A 21030-nucleotide genomic window follows, 5' to 3' on the forward strand; every position below is an offset into this window, starting at 1 on the left:
CTTGTACTGTGTGAGACATGTTCTTGGAATCAGCAGTTGGAATTCAGAACATCTTTTGCATGGAAACAATGCTATAAAAGGCAGATTCTGAGATTCAGTTTAGAATGGGCAAACCCTGACTTAACACATACTGAACTTAGGTGGATCCTTTAACCATCTGGGTACGGCCTCTTAGCTGGGCTTCTCCCTTTAAACTTGTATCCATAATCCCTTCTGATTCATCTACCGTACTGCTTTAGAAAGATAATTGTGAAATAAGGATGTGATTGTTAATTCTTCTCAAACTTTTATGTCTTCTAAGTCCCAGATTTGTCAGCATGGCATATTGTGACTTTATCCTTTACCTGCTATTCATCTGCCTCTGGCATCCTAGGCTTCAGCATTATGTGATTCCTGAGTCCCTATTATAAATTTGACTGAAAAGTTTGGGGAAAGCATATTTTTGTACATGCTTTCTCTGCCTAGATTGTCCTCCTTGGTATTCTTTCCCTGTGCTCCAACCCCTGACCACCACCACCAACACCCGCCAGTATCTAATACCTGTTTATCTTTTAAAACTCAATCCAGATGTGTCTTTGTCCAGGAAGCCTTCCTTCACAACCTTACACAATGCAGATCTACCTTGTATAATTCTTCAATTAATGTCTGTCTCCCTTACAGAACTATAAGCTGAATGAGGCCCAAGATTAGGTCACTTTGGGCTTAATTACCATTGTATCTCTAAGGCTGAACAAACACATTTCCTTGCAGGTACTCAGTATTTGTGAATGTATGAATTTGTGAATCGCTAGGTCTGAGTTAGACATTTGTGCTGTGTCCGCCTACAGCACTCCATGAGTATCTCTATAATACCACTTAATATACTATATTGTAATTGTCCATTTGTCTATATTCTCCAGTAGGATTATGAGTTTCTTTTTGACAAGGTTTTTGTCTTTTATTTCTGTGTCCTCCAGTGGTTAGCATGGTGTCTGTTCCATATTAGGTTTTCAATATATGGTTGACTATTAAATGAAAACTCTCCATTTTTGGAAATAAAATTCATACATGTATTGCTAAGAGGGTTATAAATTGATATATCCACTTTGAAGGGTAATTTGACCAATACTTTACAAAATTTTTAAATGGACTACGGCTGTACTTTATTTGTAGGTACCTTCAATGTTATGGTCATTGAAGCATCCTTTATACAAAGAAAAAATCAGAAACATCCAAATGGTTTAATTTAAGGGACTAATAAAATAAGTTATGGTATATCTACATAATAGAATACCATATAGCCATCAAAAAAAAAAAACAGTGGATCTTCTATAGAATGATATACATGAAAAAAAGTTTAAAAGCAAGGTTCAGAGTAGTTTGTACAATGTACTTATATTTGGTTAAAAAACAAACCTGTGTGTATAGACATATACATTAAGCTTATATATGCATAAAAGATCTCTAGAAAGATTATAAGAAATTCAGTAATAGTTGAAGGAACTAGGTAGCCAAGGGACATGTGCCCCCATCGTACCTCTTGAATGTGTACCATATATATGTTATTACCTATTTGAAAAATAGTGACAAAATACTCCTTCATACTCCTGGACTATAACTCTTCCCTTACTATAACACATCTTGCCACTGACCAGATCCACTGACATTTCTTACTCTTTTCATTTACCTTTCCAGTTCTCCATTTGCATTGTAGGAGGGTCGTTTGGTAACCAGTGAAGAGGACAAAGGAAAGGGACATCCTCAAGCTACCTGGGACCAGGCTGCTCCTCTGTCTTATTTCCCCTGCCCCACCCATCAGACTCAGTTCTCTCATACCCCAGTGGCATTGAGTTCCATTCCAAATATCTCAGAGGCCCTAAGTGTCTCATCCTATACATAACCCTACCCAACTTCTTCCCAAGAGCCCCCATTTTGACTTCTCAGCTGTTGAGAAACCTAATCAATTAATTAGTTATTCCTTCCCTCATCCTACCTCAACCCCTCATCCTTCATCTTCCTCAGCTTCTACCCTGATCCTTACCCACTCTCCTTACCCCCTCTTTGCTCTGGAGGTCTTGTCCATATTTTTCATTCTCCCTTCTTTTTTCTTGTTCCATCTTATATCCCTAATAGAGACCATCTGTAAGAGCTACTGCCAGGAGCTTAGGACTGGGAGAATTCTCATATTCAGGGCAGGAGTCAATTTACACAGTCTTCATCATTTCTGCAGCCATTGCAACGGTTGTTTTGGGTATCTCAAATTGAATCTCCAAACGTGTTGTCCTATAAAGATGTTAATGTAAGTGATGCTTAAGGGTCATGTTTCACATCCACAAGCATCCTAACCAAGGATCCATGGTTTATTCAAAAGTACTTTTTATCAATCTGTGAAATAGGCCAACCAGTCATTGTCTTCCTATTATTTATCTACATGGTGAGTAGCGATTTGTCTGTATGTGACCTATGGTGCCTTCCCTATCATAGTTGCTAGAGTTGGACAGGGGAATAACCACACCAAATGGGCCTCATCATAGTTTGGCTCTTGTAATGGTTTTACACTTAGTACTTTTTCTTTGTAAACTTGTATTGCTTTTAACTTAAGTGTTGATTTTCCCCCACTTTTAATATTTTCTAATCCCCTTCTAACAGAGACGGACATCCAGCCATGGTCATGCCAGGAAAAGAGCCAAGGTAAGAGCCCTTTCTCTATAGCTTCTTTTCTGGTGCTATTTGTAATACGTTTCACAAATGAACTTAATCCCTAATATCTAGTTTATTTGGATTATATATAGGCATTTTTTTGCCTGCACTTTGTTACCTAATTGTGAACATACATACACATGCCCACACAGAGACATATACACACATTTCCTATTGGAAAGTCTGACTTTATTTTTCTCCATTATCTCTAGTTCAGTCACAGTCTGTTTCTGATACCCGAAAGGATACCCAACCAGAGCTTCCCACAAAGCCTGAGCAAATTAGTATTGTTTCTGCTGTAATGCCAGTTTTTTTGCTCAGCTCTGGCTTCTCAAGGAGAATGGCTGCTATATCAGTCTTATTTTTTCCCCCCAACACTTTTTTTCCTTTGTGAATTTTTAAGATAAATCCTACCCCAGTAGTAGAAATGACTCAACATTTTGGAAATCTTAAAAAATACAGCCATTTTTTACAATGTTTTACTTTTTAGGTGGGGGCAAGAAGGACTTTGTTTTTAATCATTGTATGATAAAATTAACACATCACAGATTATTTTAAGCAGTGTTATCAGGGAGGACTGTATATGTTAGTGTGTGATAGGTTATTAATTTTAGTTGGGGAATAGTAACATACTAAACTTTTCTTGTAGTAGGAAGAATTACCACCAGAATTAATAATTAAGGTTATCCACCCTTTTCCCCCAGGAAAATAATGGCAGAATTTGGGAGTGACCCAGCCTGTATGTGGTTTGAAGAAGACCACAATGTGTGATAAATTGACTCAATGTCATGCCTTATGTGGCCTAATCCACAGTGATGGTCTTGACATTAAAGTTCAAACAGAGAGTGCTCACTGCGAGTTCACTTTCTCCCAAACTTTTTGAGTTAAGTAAGATAGTTACTGTCTCCATTTTACAGGTGATGAAACTTAGGTTTATAGAAATTGAATGAGTTTGACAGAGGACATTTTTTAGTAAGTGGCACAGCTAGGCTTGAAGTCAGTTCTTTAGACTTGCAAGTTCTTTTCACTATACTGTACTGCCTAGAACACACATACCATGTTTTTTTTGCTTTTGTGCTCACTATAAACCTTGATTTTATTGTAAGAACTCTCAGTAAATGTTTATAGGTAGATTTCTAATGAGTCACTGTAATTTTTGTCTCTGGGGATCCCTAGGAGAGCAGTGATTTGCGAAGTGGATTTCAGATCTTTAGGGAATTTTCGAGCCAGCACAAGTAAACCAAATGGATTTGCTTTTTATCACATTAATTCCCAAATGTTAGAAAATTTTCTTTCTTTTTTTCTTAGACACTTCTTTTCATCCCTTGCCACTTAAGGTTTAGAGTCATTTAGCATTTGTTGCCTACTGTATGCAAGGTGCTATTTATGATATGTATATTTACATACTTTATATTATCTAATTCTCATAACAGCCCTTTAAGTATTTTTATCCCAGTTTTATTGAGGGCAAACAGAGACCCATAGAGGTCAAGCTCAGGGTTTTGTAGCTCATAAGCACAAAACCAGGAGGTGAAGTTAAGACTTCTGGCTCTTAAGTCCAGTGTCTTTCCACTAAGCCCTGCTGCTGTGTATTCTCAGTAAACTTCTGAATCTGAAATTGGAACAATGGGCTAGAGAGAGCAGAGAGCTAATTTAAGTGGTTTTCCTATCATCTGTTCAAATAGCCATTTGGTTTTTATATGTCTACTGTTATAAGCAGGAGAATTATATTCAAGTAAACCATGAACTGGAAAGCAGGAACTGTTTAAAAAAATAAATCTGTTTAATGGAAGCAGCAACTAACAGGAAAAAAGGGGATACCTATCATTCAGCCAAAAGCTTTCTGAATGTCCACCAAAGGAATATATATGTGTTTTTTGTTTCTTCTCAGTCTAATTCCAAGCTAAAGTTGGTACGCAGCCTGGCAGTGTGTGAGGAATCCTCTGCCCCATTTGCTGATGGGCCATTAGAAACCCAGGTAGGTCATTTATAAGAATAAGCATATAGCTTTTCAGTTTGGCAGTTATGTAGTAAAGTATAGCCACCAGAGCATCAACATTAGGCTTGGAAATCAGTGTAGAGGGAGCTTCAAAACAAGCCATTACAGCGAGGTATAGCATGAGTGAGAACATGAAGTATGGGTCTTTATACCTGGACTACCCACAATGATGCAGACAAGGAGCTCCCAGGGCTGGATCTTGTTTTCCCACCCACACTCTTTCCCTCTGGTGGTTAGAACCATTTCCATCCAGTTCTTACACCAAGAACAGCCAGTGTAACTTGAGCCCTCCATTTGGTAGGCAGTGATTGTTGGCAGAAAAGGCCTGGCCTCTACCCTTTTGGCAGAACAAAAGCTAAAACAATTTAATTAGCAAAATATACTCTTCTGTAAGAGAATGCTGCCCACCCCAAGATTTTTCTTCTTTGAGATTTCAAGGGGGCTACAGGAGAGTTAAAATAATTTTCCTCCTTTGCTTATATTTTTCTTAACCCTTGTCCAAGGATATAATTCATTTGCACATCAGCTGCCCCTCTGACAAAGAAGAAGAAAAGTCCACAAAAGATGTTTCTGAAAAGGAAGACAAGGACAAAAACAAAGAAAAGGTCCCAAGGAAGATGCTGTCTAGAGGTGAGGACTCTTGTCCATTCTCATCTGTCCTAGAACCTGGCTCTGCAGTGCCCTTTCCTTCCATCATAAAGCCTGGCACCCACTGGCCTAACAGTTCATAGTGTTTTGCTGACTTCATGGTTGCTTGGAAAGGTACCTAACTAGGTAACTTTCTTTACTGCTTTATCCAACCTTGACTTAGGGGCTCACATAACACAGAGAACTCTATTAACATTAGTGCTACCCATAGGAGGACATTGTAGTCAATTTTGATTTTATTTTTGCTTTGGAATAAACAGTAACATGGATCATCACTGGCTACAGTTCCTCCAGATACCATTTATATTTTGGTTTTGGGATGCTTAGAGTAATTTTTTTTTAACAGTGCAGATTTGCATATTATTATTAAGCTCTCTTTGGTTTTAAACTCGAGCTGATAGCAAAAAGATGTGATTTATAAAAATGATAGTTGAGAGGTAAAAGGCAACCTTAAGATTAAAATTTTATAAATACATACAATAATTATATAAATAATCAGTATTTGAGCATGCTTGCTGAGGTTCTGGAAAATCGAGCCCTAAATGCCCTTACCCAGAATTTTATTTTCCTTAACTAAAATAAAACTGGCTTTGTTTTGATTAGGGCATTTAGTAAATACTTATTGATGGTCATATTGATACAACACTATGACCCAGATTCTATCTTTTATAATTGTCGTGAGGAATCATTGGGGGCTGACAAATCAAAGTCATTCCAGTTTTTAAGCCAAAACCCTTGAAGTTTGATTCACTTTCCTGTTCTTATCTCTCTTGATCAAGTTGTGGGCTTCTGCTTGAGATTAGTTATCATGCAAGGTGATAAATTTTAAATTTCTTTTGTTGTGCTGGTTCTAGACTCCAGCCAAGAATATACGGACTCCACTGGAATAGACCTACATGAATTTCTTGTAAATACACTGAAAAAGAACCCAAGGTAATAACATGATTTGATGGAAGGGGAAAAGGGGCCAGCTACCAGAAGGATATCCAAGAGGCCAAATAGCTTCTTATAGCTTTTCCATTAGAATCTAGGATGCCCATTCCCCACCACCATTTCTCTCCAATATAGTTTTATGCTCTGTGAGGGATTCAGAATATTCTCATATTGAGGTTTCTGCTGTCCGAAGAGTTGAGAAAAATTCTGCAGAAGAAGAATGCAGAGACAAAGAAATATGAAGGTTTGGGAGTACAATTACAAAGCATAGAAGAAAAAAAAAATTGAATAGTGCATAAGCTAAATCATAATTACTTAAAAATTCTATAAATAACCAGATGGAGTATAGAGTAATGATTAAATTTATAAGTATAAAGAATGTTATATGAAAATGACTGCCCAACAGAAATAGTTTTCTGATAAGGAAAACAAAGTACACAGTTAGGAGGATCTGCAAAATTCATACTTGATTATTTTTCTTCTTTAAAGTAACATAAGACAGGCCAATGAGGCTCAGCAACCACTGCATTTTGGTTCCATGGTGGGGTTTGAATCTGTCTCTCCCTTCAGCTTCTATAGTGAGCAGGTTGTGTTCTCAGTCCTTGCTTTGAATGTTTATGGGAGGCTGCTTTTTGTTTTGTTTTAATCTTTTCTAAACAGGGACAGAATGATGCTGCTAAAATTAGAACAAGAGATTCTGGAATTTATTAATGACAACAAGTAAGTTACTTGTATTAAATACACATTTAGAGCTGGAGGGGCATTGGAAATCAATTTAGGTACAATTTTAGGTTATCACTTGTTCATCTTTCCCTTAAAGTAATTACTTACTGGGAACCAGAAGGAGTTGGGGAGAAGTAATCATAATAGATTAAGAAGTATATGTATGAAAACCAAGTGAGATTTTTAAGTTATTGCAGACTTGAGTTGAAAAGAATTTATACCTTTTCAGTAGCTAGCCCTTATCCCATATTTCATTATTCTTAAATATCTTCCTTTTTTCTTTGTAGAATATCATCCAGCTGGGTGAGACCTTGGACTTAAGGAGTAGTCTTAATGAGGGTAGTGAGTCAGAGTTATCTACAAAAGACTATAGATAAAGAAGCTGAGAGAACATTTTTGGTTCCCATTGAATATTTTTCTTATATCTGTTTCTCCTAAGAAATTCCCCACTTTAGATATTCTTAAGAAAAATCACAATCATCTGTTATTTTTCCTTATTTCATTTTTTTCCCGTGGGTTTCCCTTCAGTAACCAGTTCAAGAAGTTTCCTCAGATGACCTCATATCACCGGATGCTATTACACCGGGTAGCAGCCTATTTTGGAATGGACCACAATGTTGATCAAACTGGAAAAGCTGTCATCATCAACAAAACCAGTAACACAAGAATGTAAGGGAGGAAACCACAGATTTGGAAGACTTTCCTGGGATAGCCTCTGGGGGCGGAAGAGGAAGGTCGGAGGATCAAGAGGTCTCTTTCTGGAGAAGGAGGTGTTGGGGGTGGGAGGCTATATTATCAATTCCTACTCTTTGTGAGGCCTTGGAAATAAGATTCTAGAGGCACTAGTGCTTTATGAAGACTGGCCCCTGGCCTCTCTTCACTTTTATTGATAGAGTAGGTATAACTTTGGAGGAAGACAAGTTATAGATGGATAAAGAACAGAACCTGAGGATTTCATTAAAACCTTCATGTGACTTTTGGATGCCTGACTTAATAAATCCCCTGAGTGGGAGTTGTGAAATTTAAGAGGTCCACTTCCTAATAAAAGGATTTTTTCCTCCTTTCCTTCCACATCTTTTTCCCAATTGCAGCCCTGAACAGAGGTTCTCAGAACACATAAAGGATGAGAAGAGTACAGAATTTCAACAGAGATTTATTCTCAAGAGAGATGATGCCAGTATGGACCGAGATGATAACCAGGTGAAGAATGGAAAGGGGTGGGCATATAGATTGCAGTAAGAGAAACTGGGAGGGCAGAAGAATTTTTATGGGATCAAGTATGGAATTTTATAGTATGGAAAAACATATGGAGTTATACTGAGTTGGCTTTGGCTTAATGTTGAGGACTGACTGCACTTGTTGAGCTGAATGCCACCCTCTTAGCCCCAGAGAGACATGGTGCTGAGGTTTGCTGGGTTTTCTCATTTGGCCTGGAACTCCCTGGTTCTACCACTGACTTCTAACCCCACGTCATTTTGGGACAAAGCAAGGTCCCTCCCTGCTTCGGCCTTGATTTCAGCTGATGGCTTCATCCTTTTTTCCTTTAATAGTTAGGGATTTCTTTGGGAACCACCCAAAACTACTTTATCCTACTTCCACTCTTATCCTAGCTCAGGGCTAGCCTTGAACTGGCAAAACTGTGATCTGATTTACCTACTTATAAAGGTGTTTCTGATCCCTTTCTGCAAACTCCTCATTCTTCTCCCAACTCCTTCCACCAAGGTGAGTGAGTTAATTTGACTTTTGATGCTGGGAACCTCAGACAGTATCCATTTTTGATCCTCTCCTGTGGGAATAAGTGAATAGTCTGCCCCATCCTTTCATTTATGGGCCTGGTTGTCGCCCTACCTTCGAGCATACCGTTCAGGTAGTAAGTGATTATTCGAGGGTTAGTTTTCCTAGCCACATATAAGGTTTAGATACAGCCTGCTTTCGCTTAGCCTCCATAGGAGGTTAGGTAGAGAATCAAGATTAAGGTTTGAAGAGCATGGTTGGGTAGAGCCAATATGAGTCTTACTAATTAATGATAATTATAATAATATCTCACTTCTAGAGTCAAAATTAATTTTCTAGGGATATTGTATGGTCTTGAGACCAGGAGTTTTCCTGTTTGTTACTTGAATATTTGAGGGAGTCCTTTTGAGAAAAGTGCCAGTATCTGTTTTGGACAAACACACTGGGTCTGATCGAAAAGAATAAAACATACAAAAAGACAAATAAAATTTAAAAAACAAGAAAAAGCCTTTCCATCCTGATGCCCTTCTCTCCATTTTCCCAAAACTCTTTTTTGTGGATCAGGAATTATTTAGGCCTAGAGGCACATTGGGACTGAGTGGAATCTGTCCTTATTTCGAAGGTTTCATCTCTCAGCTTCAGGCTTGATTCATAGTAGGTTAGGCTCTGTGTACTTTCTGTCTATGATATTAATAATAATAAACAGTAATTGCTATTTTACTGAGTGTTTTCTCTGACCTAGACTCTATTCCTAAAGCATATATACATTATCTTTTTTAATGCTTTCTACAACCCAATGTGTATGGGAGTTATTAGCCCCACTTTAAATGTAAGAAGACTGAGGCTAAGAGATGTTATATGCCTGAAGTGACATTATTCAGAGGTGGCAGAGCTGAGATCCTGCCTGACCTCAAAGCCCATTATGCTCTTTGTATTCTGCCACCGGTTTACCAGTGCTAGAGGCTGAGGACAATGTAACAACTTAAGATCCTGCGTCTTCTTGGAATGAGATTTGTAAAAGGATATTTGGTAGAATTTAGGTTTTTAAGGCTAGTTGAGAACTAAATCTAGTCAAAAGTTGATACTCCTAAAGTTATGCCTACCTCTGGAGATTGGTGAAGATCAGGAAGATCAGCCTAGAGCTTCAGTCCCCTTAGTTGCCTCATTTGAAGCTTTCAAAGCCTCTGGATTGAACATCAGAATCATTTATAATCTGATGATATTCATTTGATGGGTTATCTCCCTCAGAGCTCCTTGCCTTCAAGAGCAGTATGGAAAAGGACACTCTGTAACACCTTACCCAGGGCAGTGCTCACAACTCAGAGGCCAAGAGAGAAAAGGACAGTGTTGGAGAGTTGTATGGTAGACTAGCCAGAGGTGGGGATCCGCCCAGCCATTCCCACTGGTATCTCACTACATTTCTCGGAGAATATAAGGTTCTCTATCCTCCATCTCCTTCTTTTTCTTTTCTTTCGCTCTTTCTCTCCCCTCTTTCCAGTGTACCTTTTTGTCTGTTCCTTTCTCTGTCCATTCTTCTTTCTATTCTTCTATTCTCTTTCTCTTCCCCTCTTTGTGTTGCTCTGTTCTTTCTTCTCTGTTTCTGCGATTTCTCTTTCCCTTCCTCCAGGAGCTATAGTTAAAATGAGAAAAAATTCTTAAGTGTTGAGTTTAGCTTCACCCTTGGGATTTCATTTCCAAGACCCTCTTTGCTGAGCTGTGTGTGACTTGGGTCGTTAGGCCATGGCATTAGTGACGAAAGAAGGACTAACATCAGGTGCTAGATCTATAGAACTCTTATCTACATTCAGCTCTACTAAATACCTGTTTCTTCTCCCTCCTTAGCTTTCTCCTAGCCCTTGCTTTCCCTCCAAAGCAATATTGTTTATTCCCTCAGCTATTCTCTTGACCCTCACTGATTAGAGAGTACCTGATTATTATAAGGAAGTAACCCAATCCTTATAATTGTTGTTCTTGATACTCTGAGGGTGGGGGTGGGGAGATGGAGAGGCCCCAACCATCCAGGAAACCTGATCTCCCAAACTGCATGGTCAGATGTACCCAGTGAAACCTGTCCAACACTGGAAATTTTATTTATTTTTTTTCCTTTTTTTTTTTTTTGACGGCAACTATAAACTCTCCCGGTTTCTCTTCCTTGCTGGTGTGCAGTGAGCTTGCAGTACGAGGAGAACTTAACTAGCTTAATTCTGCTCATCGATCTAGATCAGAGTTCCATTGCAGGATGGAAGGAGGAGCAAGTCAATAGAAGAGAGAGAGGAGGAATATCAAAGGGTCCGAGAGAGAATATTTGCCCGAGAGGTAAGTGTAGCTTCTGAGAGTTGTCAGCCCATAGCTTTTAGCTCTTAATCTTTGGACTGTGAATGGAATGAACCCTCCATAAATGTTTTGTTGTTGTTGTTGTTTTAACCAAAATCAGCCAGACCCAAATTTGATCTCTAAAATTAAATGTGGTTTATTGGGAGCTGTAGATTTTTAACATATTCTTCCATATGGCATCTAAAGAGAACAAATGGAGTGGCTGAATTTGGTGGATATGATTAGACTGAAAATAGAAATGGCTTTGGCAGGACTTAAGGAAGGGCTCTGAATCTTGCCTGTCAAACACTCCTCCTGCTTACCCTCTTTCACTTACACAATCCATTTTAGGCATCTTTGCTTCTAAGTGGAAGACTTAGTATCTGCACAACCTATACAGTCATCTTGTTTGGCCAGCCTTGTTTTTAGGATGTTTCGGTGATTGTTAGAACGCAGATCTGGCATCCATTCTCTTAGCTCCACATTTCACATGCACAGACGGAACCGTTCACTAGTCGGCAAGTCTCTAGCTGAACAAAAAGCCTCTTTCTTCCTATGTTTCTTACCTTGCTTCTTAGGATAAGACTGGCTCCATGGGCCAAAAACCAATGTGAATCATTTTAGGCAGCTTTATTCTTAAGAATTATGGCCTATATCAGATATATTCTGGTGACCTTTGCCTACCAAACTGAAGAGAAATATGACAGACATTCAGGAAAGACTGTAGATAGGCAAGACAGGAACAAATCAGAAGATGTAGGTTCCAGATAGCAGCACCATCTTACAGTCAAATTAGCAAACAAAGGAGGAAGAGCTAGCCTTCCTTTATTGTCAAAAGATGTCCATCTAAATATACTGATTAGAACTGGCCACCACTCTCCTCCCATTTCCCCACTCTCCCCTCCATCAGCAAGACAAAAATTATATATCTTTTCATCATTGCCTACCTCAGAAAAATAATGTCTCCAGCTTTAAGAAAACTGAACTCTTTTATGAACCAGTTCCATTGTCTCAGGAGACCTAAGTATTTCAGGGATCCTCACTTGGGACAGATATGTGACACACCTTCTTTCTCAAAGTCCAAGGAGAAGGAATCTTTTTATCTTCTGTTACATAGACTTACATTCTGAGTCAGAAAAATCTATCCTTCAAATTGTCCAATCATAGCCCAAAGAGGGTTCTCTAACCATTACCTGCAAACCAGTTGGGTGGAATGAGAGGAGAGAGATCATTTATACATGGCTATGGCCGTTGAAGACCCTAAATGGTGGACAGAGCAGGTTAGTGATGATAATAACAAACATTTACATAGTGCTTACTATCTTTCAGACACTGTAGCACTTTGCATAAATTATCTAATCCTCATAGTATGTTTATCTTCCTCGTTTTATACATGTGGGACTGAGGCATAGAGAAGTAAAGTAACCTAAGATCACACTTAATGAAAAAGCTGGTATTTGAATTCAGGCAGTCTGGCTCCAGAGTCCATGCTCTTAACTGCTAAAGTAAACTACCTCTCAATAGCTTGCTCTTCTCTGCGCTATTTAGATTAGATTAAGGAGTTCCAGTGAGATCATAGCATAGCTATATGATGTGCATCTCTGCTTTCACGCATGGAAATGTCTGTCCCACCATGCCAGCCATTGGCAAAGCCACAGATATTCTGAAAGTACAAGCAACTTTTAATAGGGTATTGTGGCAAATTATGAACAGCACTGGAATGTATCTACCTACGACTATAACAAAGTCAAAGTTAGCTCTTCTCTCCTTATTTCTCCTGATTTCTAGTCTCTCAGGCCTCTACAAATATATGTATTCTTTGTTAAATCCTTGTGTATTTATCATTTTCATTTTAGTATTTCCGAACTCTTGCTGTGGTAGAGGCATCAGGAATCTCAAAAGGTCTAAACAAGGAAAAATGACCAAAGCCCACCATACTTTAAAGATTCCCATATGGAGAGGAACCCGGCCAGTCAAAGGGAGATGATTAAGAATGGAGCTGTAGGTTGGGGCAGAGAGGAGGAAGAGGCAGACCAGAAGAAGGGGAAATGGCAAGAAGGGTGTTTGGATGGAAATGCTTCTGATGCAGACTTCTCTGGAGCCTGAGCTGCATTTGGGAAAACAGCCCCATAAGAGGCTCTGCTCTGTGTGGAGCCTACTCTGCTCAGAAGCTGGACACTCTTGGTACCTTTTTCTAAGGCTTGGGAGTCCACCATAATGCTTACTTCACTCAGCTCAGTGCTTTGTCAGGAAATGATCCCCAAAAGGAATATTTTTAGGCTTTTAATTTTCTCATTTTTTCTAAGCTCTGAAAAGTACCTACTTCCCCAATTTCTTATTCTCCTTGGGTCTCAGGTCAGAATGTCATTCATTTTGGCCAGTGTAGAGGATAGAAATGAAATAATCATTGAGGATGATTTCCAAAAAAACTAAATTTCTTTCTCTTGTCTCCCTTTTCCCTGCCTTTGAATGCATTCTTTAGGACCAAGCACACCAATTATTATGCTTAGCTTAATTCTAGAGAGAATAAATTTAGAGCTAAAAAGGAAATAATAGTTAGGTTAATACTTTCCTCTTCCTCCTTTCCATACTCCTACCTTTATCAACCTCTTTTTAAACACTCTGTGGGAAGGCTAAGAAAGCTGAATGCTCTTTCCCATTAAAGGTGAGAAGTCAAGTTGGGTGTGTGGGTGTGGGTCATCCTGTCCCTGCTCCCTCTCTCCCTGTTGGGGGGTGAGCTTGGTTTGAGGACTTTGGGTATTCATAGCATCATGGACACCCTTTTCGGTTATGCCATGCTGTTTTCTTATAAGTTATTTTCCGTTTTCTCCCCCTCACCTAGACTGGCCAGAACGGATATCTAAATGACATCAGGTTAGTACCACCTAGCATGTTCCCTGCTTCTCATTGAGCTTTGTCAGTGAGGTTAATATAATCCTGTAATGATGCTTTTCTTTGATGTTAACCAACAGACTCTCCAAAGAAGCCTTTTCTTCTAGCTCTCACAAGAGAAGGCAGATTTTTAGGTACCTCTGTGTAATCTATATCTCCTCTTGTTTTTATTTTGTTTTGTTTTGTTTTGTTTTGCTGTAATCTTTTCAGCGGAGTGAGTTTGCTCCATGCATGGCTGCTTGTGGAATAATTCAACTTGTGGTATTTGCAACACTGGATATTTTTCCTAATTAAAAAAAAAAAAAGGCTCCTGCTTAGTGATTTTGTTTTTATTGTTGCTGATTTCATTTTAAGTACTAGATAGGTGGTGAAGGGGACCAAATAGGTGTGTCTGGGATAGGTACTATTTCTTCCCAGAAATTTGCTAGAATTGGGCATTTTCGGAAGAGTTCAGCATATCTTAAGGTAAAAAAATGGCTATCTTCTAGCTACCTTTTCTGAATCTATGGAAAGAGGTGAAGAGCCTTATCCCTGACCCAGCATAGGGAATGTTTTGTATCTTTAAGGAAGAATAGTACAAACATACATATAAAAAGACATGCAAACATCTCTGTCTATGTAGTTTTCTCTTTTGAGATAATGACTTATTTAAGATGATCCATTTCTGTGGCCTCCACAAGGACCTCAGAAAGGACTTGTCTGCCTTAGGAGGGACTTAGATTACATACTTTATGTGATTGTCCATGACTTGCTCTTAATGTTGGTGAAATCAGCTGTATATTAACTTCTCCAGTGCCTAATAGTCTCCATTTTCCACAAAGCAGTCATGAGATTCTCCCTTCCATTTGAGTCTCAGTCCCACCCCAGTGATTACACAAAGTAGTGGTGAGAGAAGCACTACTTTAAGACCGTGTCCTGGCACCAACTCATTTAAGTATATTCTTCCCATTTACCACAAAAAAAAAAAACTATAGAGCACAGAAAGCCTGAGTGTTTAATACTAGGATTCAGGTCTAACCCTCTCCAAAGAGTTTCTCTCTTTTTGAATCCTAAGCTTGACAGGACCTTATTAACTCAGATTAATTAGAGCCCTCATTCCTAGTACTTGAGTTGTCCCTTCCCTATTGCCCCATTGTCCTTTCTAAAGCTAGTCAAGCTGTGGAGATTGGGCTAGTGAGAATTCCCATTCTTGGAATGTAGGATTTATCTCCTTTTCCATATCTCTGAACTTTTTTTCCCTAGATTTTCTCACCCTAAGGTCCATCTGAAAACCTCAGACAGAGAGGGCTTTATGTTGGTGGTTGTGGTCACGACAGAGTCTCCTTTAAAAAAAAAAAAAAAATCCTGTTCAATATTGTACATTTCATAGTCAAATCATCTCAGAATACCTATAATAAACAGGAGTTGTAAACTAACTTCTACGTGTGACTTAATGTACAGTGTTTTACAGTTGTCAAAGTATACTGTATCTGATTCAATTCTCTCAATGTTCTGATTTGGTAGGCTGGTTTACATGTAAAAAAAAACAAAAGCGAGCAATTAAATGGCCAACCCAAGTTTTCATGGCTGTTAGTAGCAAAACTGGGACTGACTCTTTGTCCAGTGTACTTTTCATGACATCACACCAACTCTCTACAAACATCATTCCTTTCTCTCTGAGTAGTGTTCCATTTGGAGTCCTAATTCAGATTCACTGCTAGGAATGATGTCCTTATTAGTGCTGTGGAGCATCAGACTATATCAAACTGTGCAGATAATAGCTTGAAAGATCTAGTGAGCAGGTGCAGCCCTATCCTATCTAGACCTTTTATGCTGCTGCTTTCCATACTGGGTTTTGATGAAACATCTAGGTCATTTTAATGCAGCTCCATGGACTCTTAAAGGGTAACTTCTTCCTCTATTTGGGTACTAGTCAAGAACTCTAATGATTAGAAGCTGATCTTCTCTAACTGCTTTATACCTTTCTTCCCAAGTGTGTGAAACAGCCACCCTATACCAGATTCCCTCATCTACAATTGGCAATAACTGTGACACTTCCCAGTTCTTTGGAAGATTCTACTCTACTGATAAATACGCCAGTGAGGGTTACTGATATTTATTGCCACCTCTGCCACAGACCTCCCTACCCATTCCCTAGACCCAGTAACCATACTTTTAACCAGCACTAATCTACTTGTAAAAACTAAGTTGGTTCTGATTTCACAGAAGTGTGAAGTGTGAATGTTCTCTGTCCTTCACCCCCATCTCTCAAACACACACACACAACCTAATCCTGTGCTCAGAGTTGAGTTTGGTAGTTTTCCCTAACTACCTTAGTTTAGCGAAGTGGAAAAAGGCATGACTAGAGGTTGGGTTTAGTTGTAGAAAAGGAAAACTGATCACTATCCTGGTCAAGACTCAACTTAGGTTCCGTACCTCTCAGGGATGTAGTATAACCCAGATTAATCAGAAGATCATCAGACGAGTCACAGCTTGAGCACTTGACCATCACTGTCTTAGGGAAACTGGATAAGTACAGAGGTGCTGCCACTTTGGCTCAAGCTTCCCAGGGTGTTTGGCTTAACGTTGGCTCATTCACTGTCCTCTGGTAGAAAGAGAAAGTAAATGGCAGAATGGTCCTAATAAATAGTACAGTGTTTGATTTAGGTGTAAAAAGCCATTAGGATTCATCTTGTAAAATTTAAGCTCTAATGATAATTAGCAGCCTCATCCATTTCCATTGCTGTATCCCCTTACCACCCATCCCTGGCCGCCCCACACCCACACCCACACCTTTACCAAGTCTTCTCAGTAGACTTGCCTTTGTCCATTGAGACAGAGCTATTGGTTCTCGCTTGAGACCTGGTTCTGTTCATGGAGAGTCCCTGATTTATATTTCTTTCTTGTTTCCCATTCTACTTTTGACATCCCCAAGAAAAGGGGTAAAGTCTTGGAGAAACAGGAATATTTTCTAGCCCTCTATTCTATTCTATATACTATATAGAGAGAAGCTTTGAGGTTATATATATGCATCTACTTGGAATTCAGAGAAGAATTAACATGTTTCTAAACAGCTATACCAGTGTGTTCTTAGCCCACTGTGCTTGGCTTAGCTAAAAACTAAAATAGTGACCCTAGCATATATTTTGCTCATCTTCTCTATAGTACCTTTAGAGTAAATATTCTAGTAAAGAAAGGTATTTCTTTATTACCTTCTTAAGGAAAATATCTTTTATTAGAATAACTCAGCCTAGTGTCTTTGAAGCTACAGAGATTGGGATGGAGTTTTCTATTTGCTTTAGATGAGACGGTAGTCAAAAGAAGGGAGCCCAAGCTCTTATGAGTTTTTCTCAATTGCTCCCCGGTATACATACCAAAATCTTTGCAATTCTTGTTATTTGGTTTCCTTAGATCATTAGTTGTTGGAGTTGAGCGATGTGAAAGGAAAATTCCTGGTTCTTGGTTGCTTACTGATTAAGAAACATTAAGAGCTCAAGACTTAGGGCTTTCAAGCCAACCCCATCTATCTTTAAGGTGTACAGCCATCTATAATCACAGGCAATGATTATGGCATCAGCATAACCCTGATATTCCTAGAGCAGAATAAGAGAGGATGAATCCCTTTTCTCTATAGCTTTGTGCCTCGCCTAGGGTTATAGGGTTATTAATATGGAAGCAACTAGGCACAGTCTGCCCCCTACTGCTTGCCATCCAGGGTCCCAAGGGCATATTTACTTGATCATGCCGAGGACTTCAGCCCTTAGAGACCCTGGAACAAACTGTTCCCAGATACCAATACAGAACTTCCACAAAAACAGGTTAGCTCAAATCTGGACTATCAGACTGAATTTTCCAGAGTGCCCGTTTAGCCCACTATACTCCTCTTCCCACCCCTGGAACAGTGGCCATAAGTAGCACCTCTGCTGGTTAGACATATGTTACTGGCTACTACTGCCTTCTAGCACTAGTAACGTCCAGGAGTCCTTTGTTTTAAGGACTGCCAGAAACACTTGGTACTCCTCTGCTCCCCACTATTTCCTGCATGTGTGGAATCCCTGCAGTGGGGCATTGGGAGGAAGAGACCACAGCCAATCTCAGCATCATGTATGTGGTTTCCCATCCACCTCTGGTCTGATGTATTGAATTAGTTGCCAGTGCACTGTCTTCCAGATTTGCCTCTGTGCTCTTTGTTACTGTACTGGTTATTGTTCTGTCTGTTCTCATCAAGTCTTGGTTGGCCAGCCAACTAACAAGAAGTCAGTGTTCATCCTTCCCTCACCCGCAACCCTCACCCCTTCTTTGTTAATTGAAAGAATAGAAATGAACTCTCTCCTAGCCCTTCTGCAGAAGTGGTAGGTGGGGGGTGCTCTGACCACTGTGGTCTCCGCAGGGGGAACCGTGAGGGGCTGAGCCGTACCTCAAGCAGCCGCCAGAGCAGCACAGACAGCGAACTCAAATCCCTGGAGCCACGGCCTTGGAGCAGCACAGATTCTGATGGCTCTGTCCGGAGCATGCGCCCCCCTGTCACCAAAGCCAGCAGCTTCAGCGGAATCTCTATCCTCACCCGGGGTGACAGCATTGGGAACAGCAAAGGTGGCAGTGCAGGAAGGATCTCCAGGCCAGGTACTATAGCTTCTCACCTTCCGTGTCATGCCCATCATTTCTTGCTTGTCTTTTGTAAAACATCACTGATACTTAACTTTTAACGTAACACTTGTCCTAACATAGCATTCCAGAAACCTAACACAGCCAGCTTAAGCGGAAATTTTATTTCTTGAATCCATTGTTATTTTGAGTCCCCTTTCTGATTTCCTTTCAAACCTTTTCTAATTGGAAAAAAACTGGGATTAGATTATTTTATCTGATTTCTGACTGAGTGTGACATCTCTATCAGCCTAGGCTCAGGTTATATATGGAGATGGGAGTGATAGCTGCTTTCATTCTGTGACCTCTGAGATTATAAAGAGGGTTTGTAGAGCAGAGGGAACCCTTAGAGTTTAGCTACATGTAATTAATTGGTAGCAGCCAATAGGCTAGAACTTCAAGTGGTACTGTTGTGGCTGCTTCTCTGGAGCTTAGTCACTGAGAAGGAGCATATATTACACATGTCAGATCTGTAACTACCCTTTAGCTCTCTTGATCTGCTGTGTAATCTCCATCTATTCCTGTTGCACTCTTAGCAGAGGGATATTTAGCTCTTTATACAAAGTGAACCTCTATTTCATCATCCTCCTGCCTTTGAAGAATTGCTTGACTCTCATCCCAGAAGATCTGTTGATCTTGTCCTCAGAAGACATCAGTGGTGGTGAAGATTTTGTCTGACTTTGGGTCTCTGCTGCCTTTTCCTGTTACCTCCTTTATCTTCTTTTAATTATGACATTAGATCCCAAACTGGTTTCCCTGCTCCATCCTTCCCCTTTTATAGAGCCAGTTTACTAATCTATAACATAGATCTAGTCAAGTCTTTCCTCTCTTAAAAAATTCATGTTTCTACATTTCCCACATAATAAAACCCAGATTACTTAATATAGCCGAACTTCCTGACTCCAGTGTGCTATCTCAGTCTCATTTGCAGATAGGCATCCTCCTCTAGCCCTCCAGCCATTTCTTGAATATGACATTAGCTTTGTCCTCTCTTAGTCTGACAAGCCTTCTATTCATCCTTCAAACCTGTCTCTCCTGCCACTTCTTTAAACCCTTCCCCCGAACCCTTCCAGGAATTATTACTTCCTCATCTTTAGTTTCATATAGCTATGTTCATATACTGATGTACCCCTTTTCCTTATCAGATTATAATCACTGTGTGGTTGTTCATCTTTTGTCAGAAGATCCCGTGCTGCCTAAGAGCAAGGGCTATGTTCCCTTCACCTTTTTGTCCTCAGTTCATTATACAATGTTTAGCATATAGTTGATATTCAGTAAGAGTATATTGTGTGAATGCACACATGACTTAGAGAACCTGAAAATGGGGAAAACAGTTAGATGAAGGTTGCATGTATTTGTGTGCACAGGCATGTGGAATATATGCTCCTTCTCAGAAGAGGAAAGGTTGCCTTCTCAGCAATTTTTAAGAGATGCTGCAAATTGAGGAGAAATCAAAGAGAAGACCCAGCTCTAAGGGACTAGGAATCTGTACTTTCCCAGGAAGCAAACATTTACTCACGTTTTCAGCTATCTAATCATGATGGAGAGATTCTACACACTTCAGGGGAGGTGACATAACAGCCTCACATTTTGTTCCGATTCCAAAACTGAACATTGACAGTCAAGATGACTGTTGTCCCTAGGGAGCAGAAACCTGCAAGATGAGGACTCCCATCAGCAGGGCAGCTGAAATGCCTCCATGCTAGTACATGGATCTTCCCAAGACATTTGGGGAAATGAACAGAAGGAAGGTGAAGAGAAACATCACGGAAAAACTAGAGCCCTGCAACTGGGCCCTCCAGGGGTGGTATGTTCATGACTTGTGCTCATAACTCTTGGTGGGTTTCTTCTTTGCCTTAGGTATGGCACTAGGTGCCCCAGAAGTGTGCAACCAGGTCACCTCATCCCAGTCTGTCCGGGGCCTTCTCCCTTGTTCTGCCCAGCAGCAGCAGCAGCAGCAGCAGCAGCAGCAGCAACTTCCTGTTCTTCCACCCACGCCTCAGCAACAGCCACCCTTGAATAATCACATGATCTCACAGGTGAGTCATCACTCAGTGCCAGAGCCCCCCTCTGCTCTGATTCAGGCAAGCTCAGGAAGTAGTCATGTCTCTTGTTCTGTGGGTGGCAGGAAAGATCTGTTTTTGGAGGCATAGCACTCTCTCCCCCATTTCTCATTCGTTAGTTGTGGGGGGGAAAAGAATAAGGTTTGGCCAAAGTGCTCTTAGTAGAGTCAGTCTGGGAGTGTTCTGTTTTACATTTCCTCCTCTCCCTCCTGAGAATTGTTGGTGGGATCTTTTACCCCATTCCACATTTCTGCTGTCCCCCATCTCCCTCTACATCTTTGTAATTAGCAAGGTGATTTTGCTCATTATATCCATATTTAGTGAAAAGATCACAGTTCTCACCATACTCTGACTGAATATATTCATGTGACTGTAGAGCCATAAATATATATTTATGTTTGTAGGGGTTGGGAGGAAAGGAAG

At 40.0% G+C, this 21030-nt stretch overlaps 1 protein-coding gene across 17 annotated transcripts in view; it reads left to right on the forward strand.

Moving 5' to 3' along the window:
* R3HDM2 (R3H domain containing 2) overlaps positions 1–21030 on the forward strand; it is a 128309-nt gene that overhangs the window by 87009 nt on the left and 20270 nt on the right. For 8 of the 17 annotated variants that reach the window (XM_036235797.1, XM_036235801.1, XM_036235786.1 and 5 more), the window contains 12 exons: positions 2629–2670; positions 4571–4657; positions 5182–5308; positions 6181–6259; positions 6920–6979; positions 7511–7651; positions 8074–8182; positions 10937–11032; positions 13872–13903; positions 14002–14055; positions 18291–18523; positions 20405–20583. In XM_036235797.1, coding sequence (XP_036091690.1) covers positions 2629–2670; positions 4571–4657; positions 5182–5308; positions 6181–6259; positions 6920–6979; positions 7511–7651; positions 8074–8182; positions 10937–11032; positions 13872–13903; positions 14002–14055; positions 18291–18523; positions 20405–20583 — 1239 coding nt within the window. The remainder of the gene's footprint in view (positions 1–2628; positions 2671–4570; positions 4658–5181; positions 5309–6180; positions 6260–6919; positions 6980–7510; positions 7652–8073; positions 8183–10936; positions 11033–13871; positions 13904–14001; positions 14056–18290; positions 18524–20404; positions 20584–21030) is intronic. The other 9 variants (XM_036235789.1, XM_036235790.1, XM_036235799.1 and 6 more) reach the window with 3 other exon arrangements.

Source organism: Rousettus aegyptiacus, unplaced genomic scaffold, assembly GCF_014176215.1.
Source record: "Rousettus aegyptiacus isolate mRouAeg1 unplaced genomic scaffold, mRouAeg1.p scaffold_m13_p_2, whole genome shotgun sequence".
Classification (NCBI taxonomy): Eukaryota; Metazoa; Chordata; class Mammalia; order Chiroptera; family Pteropodidae; genus Rousettus; species Rousettus aegyptiacus.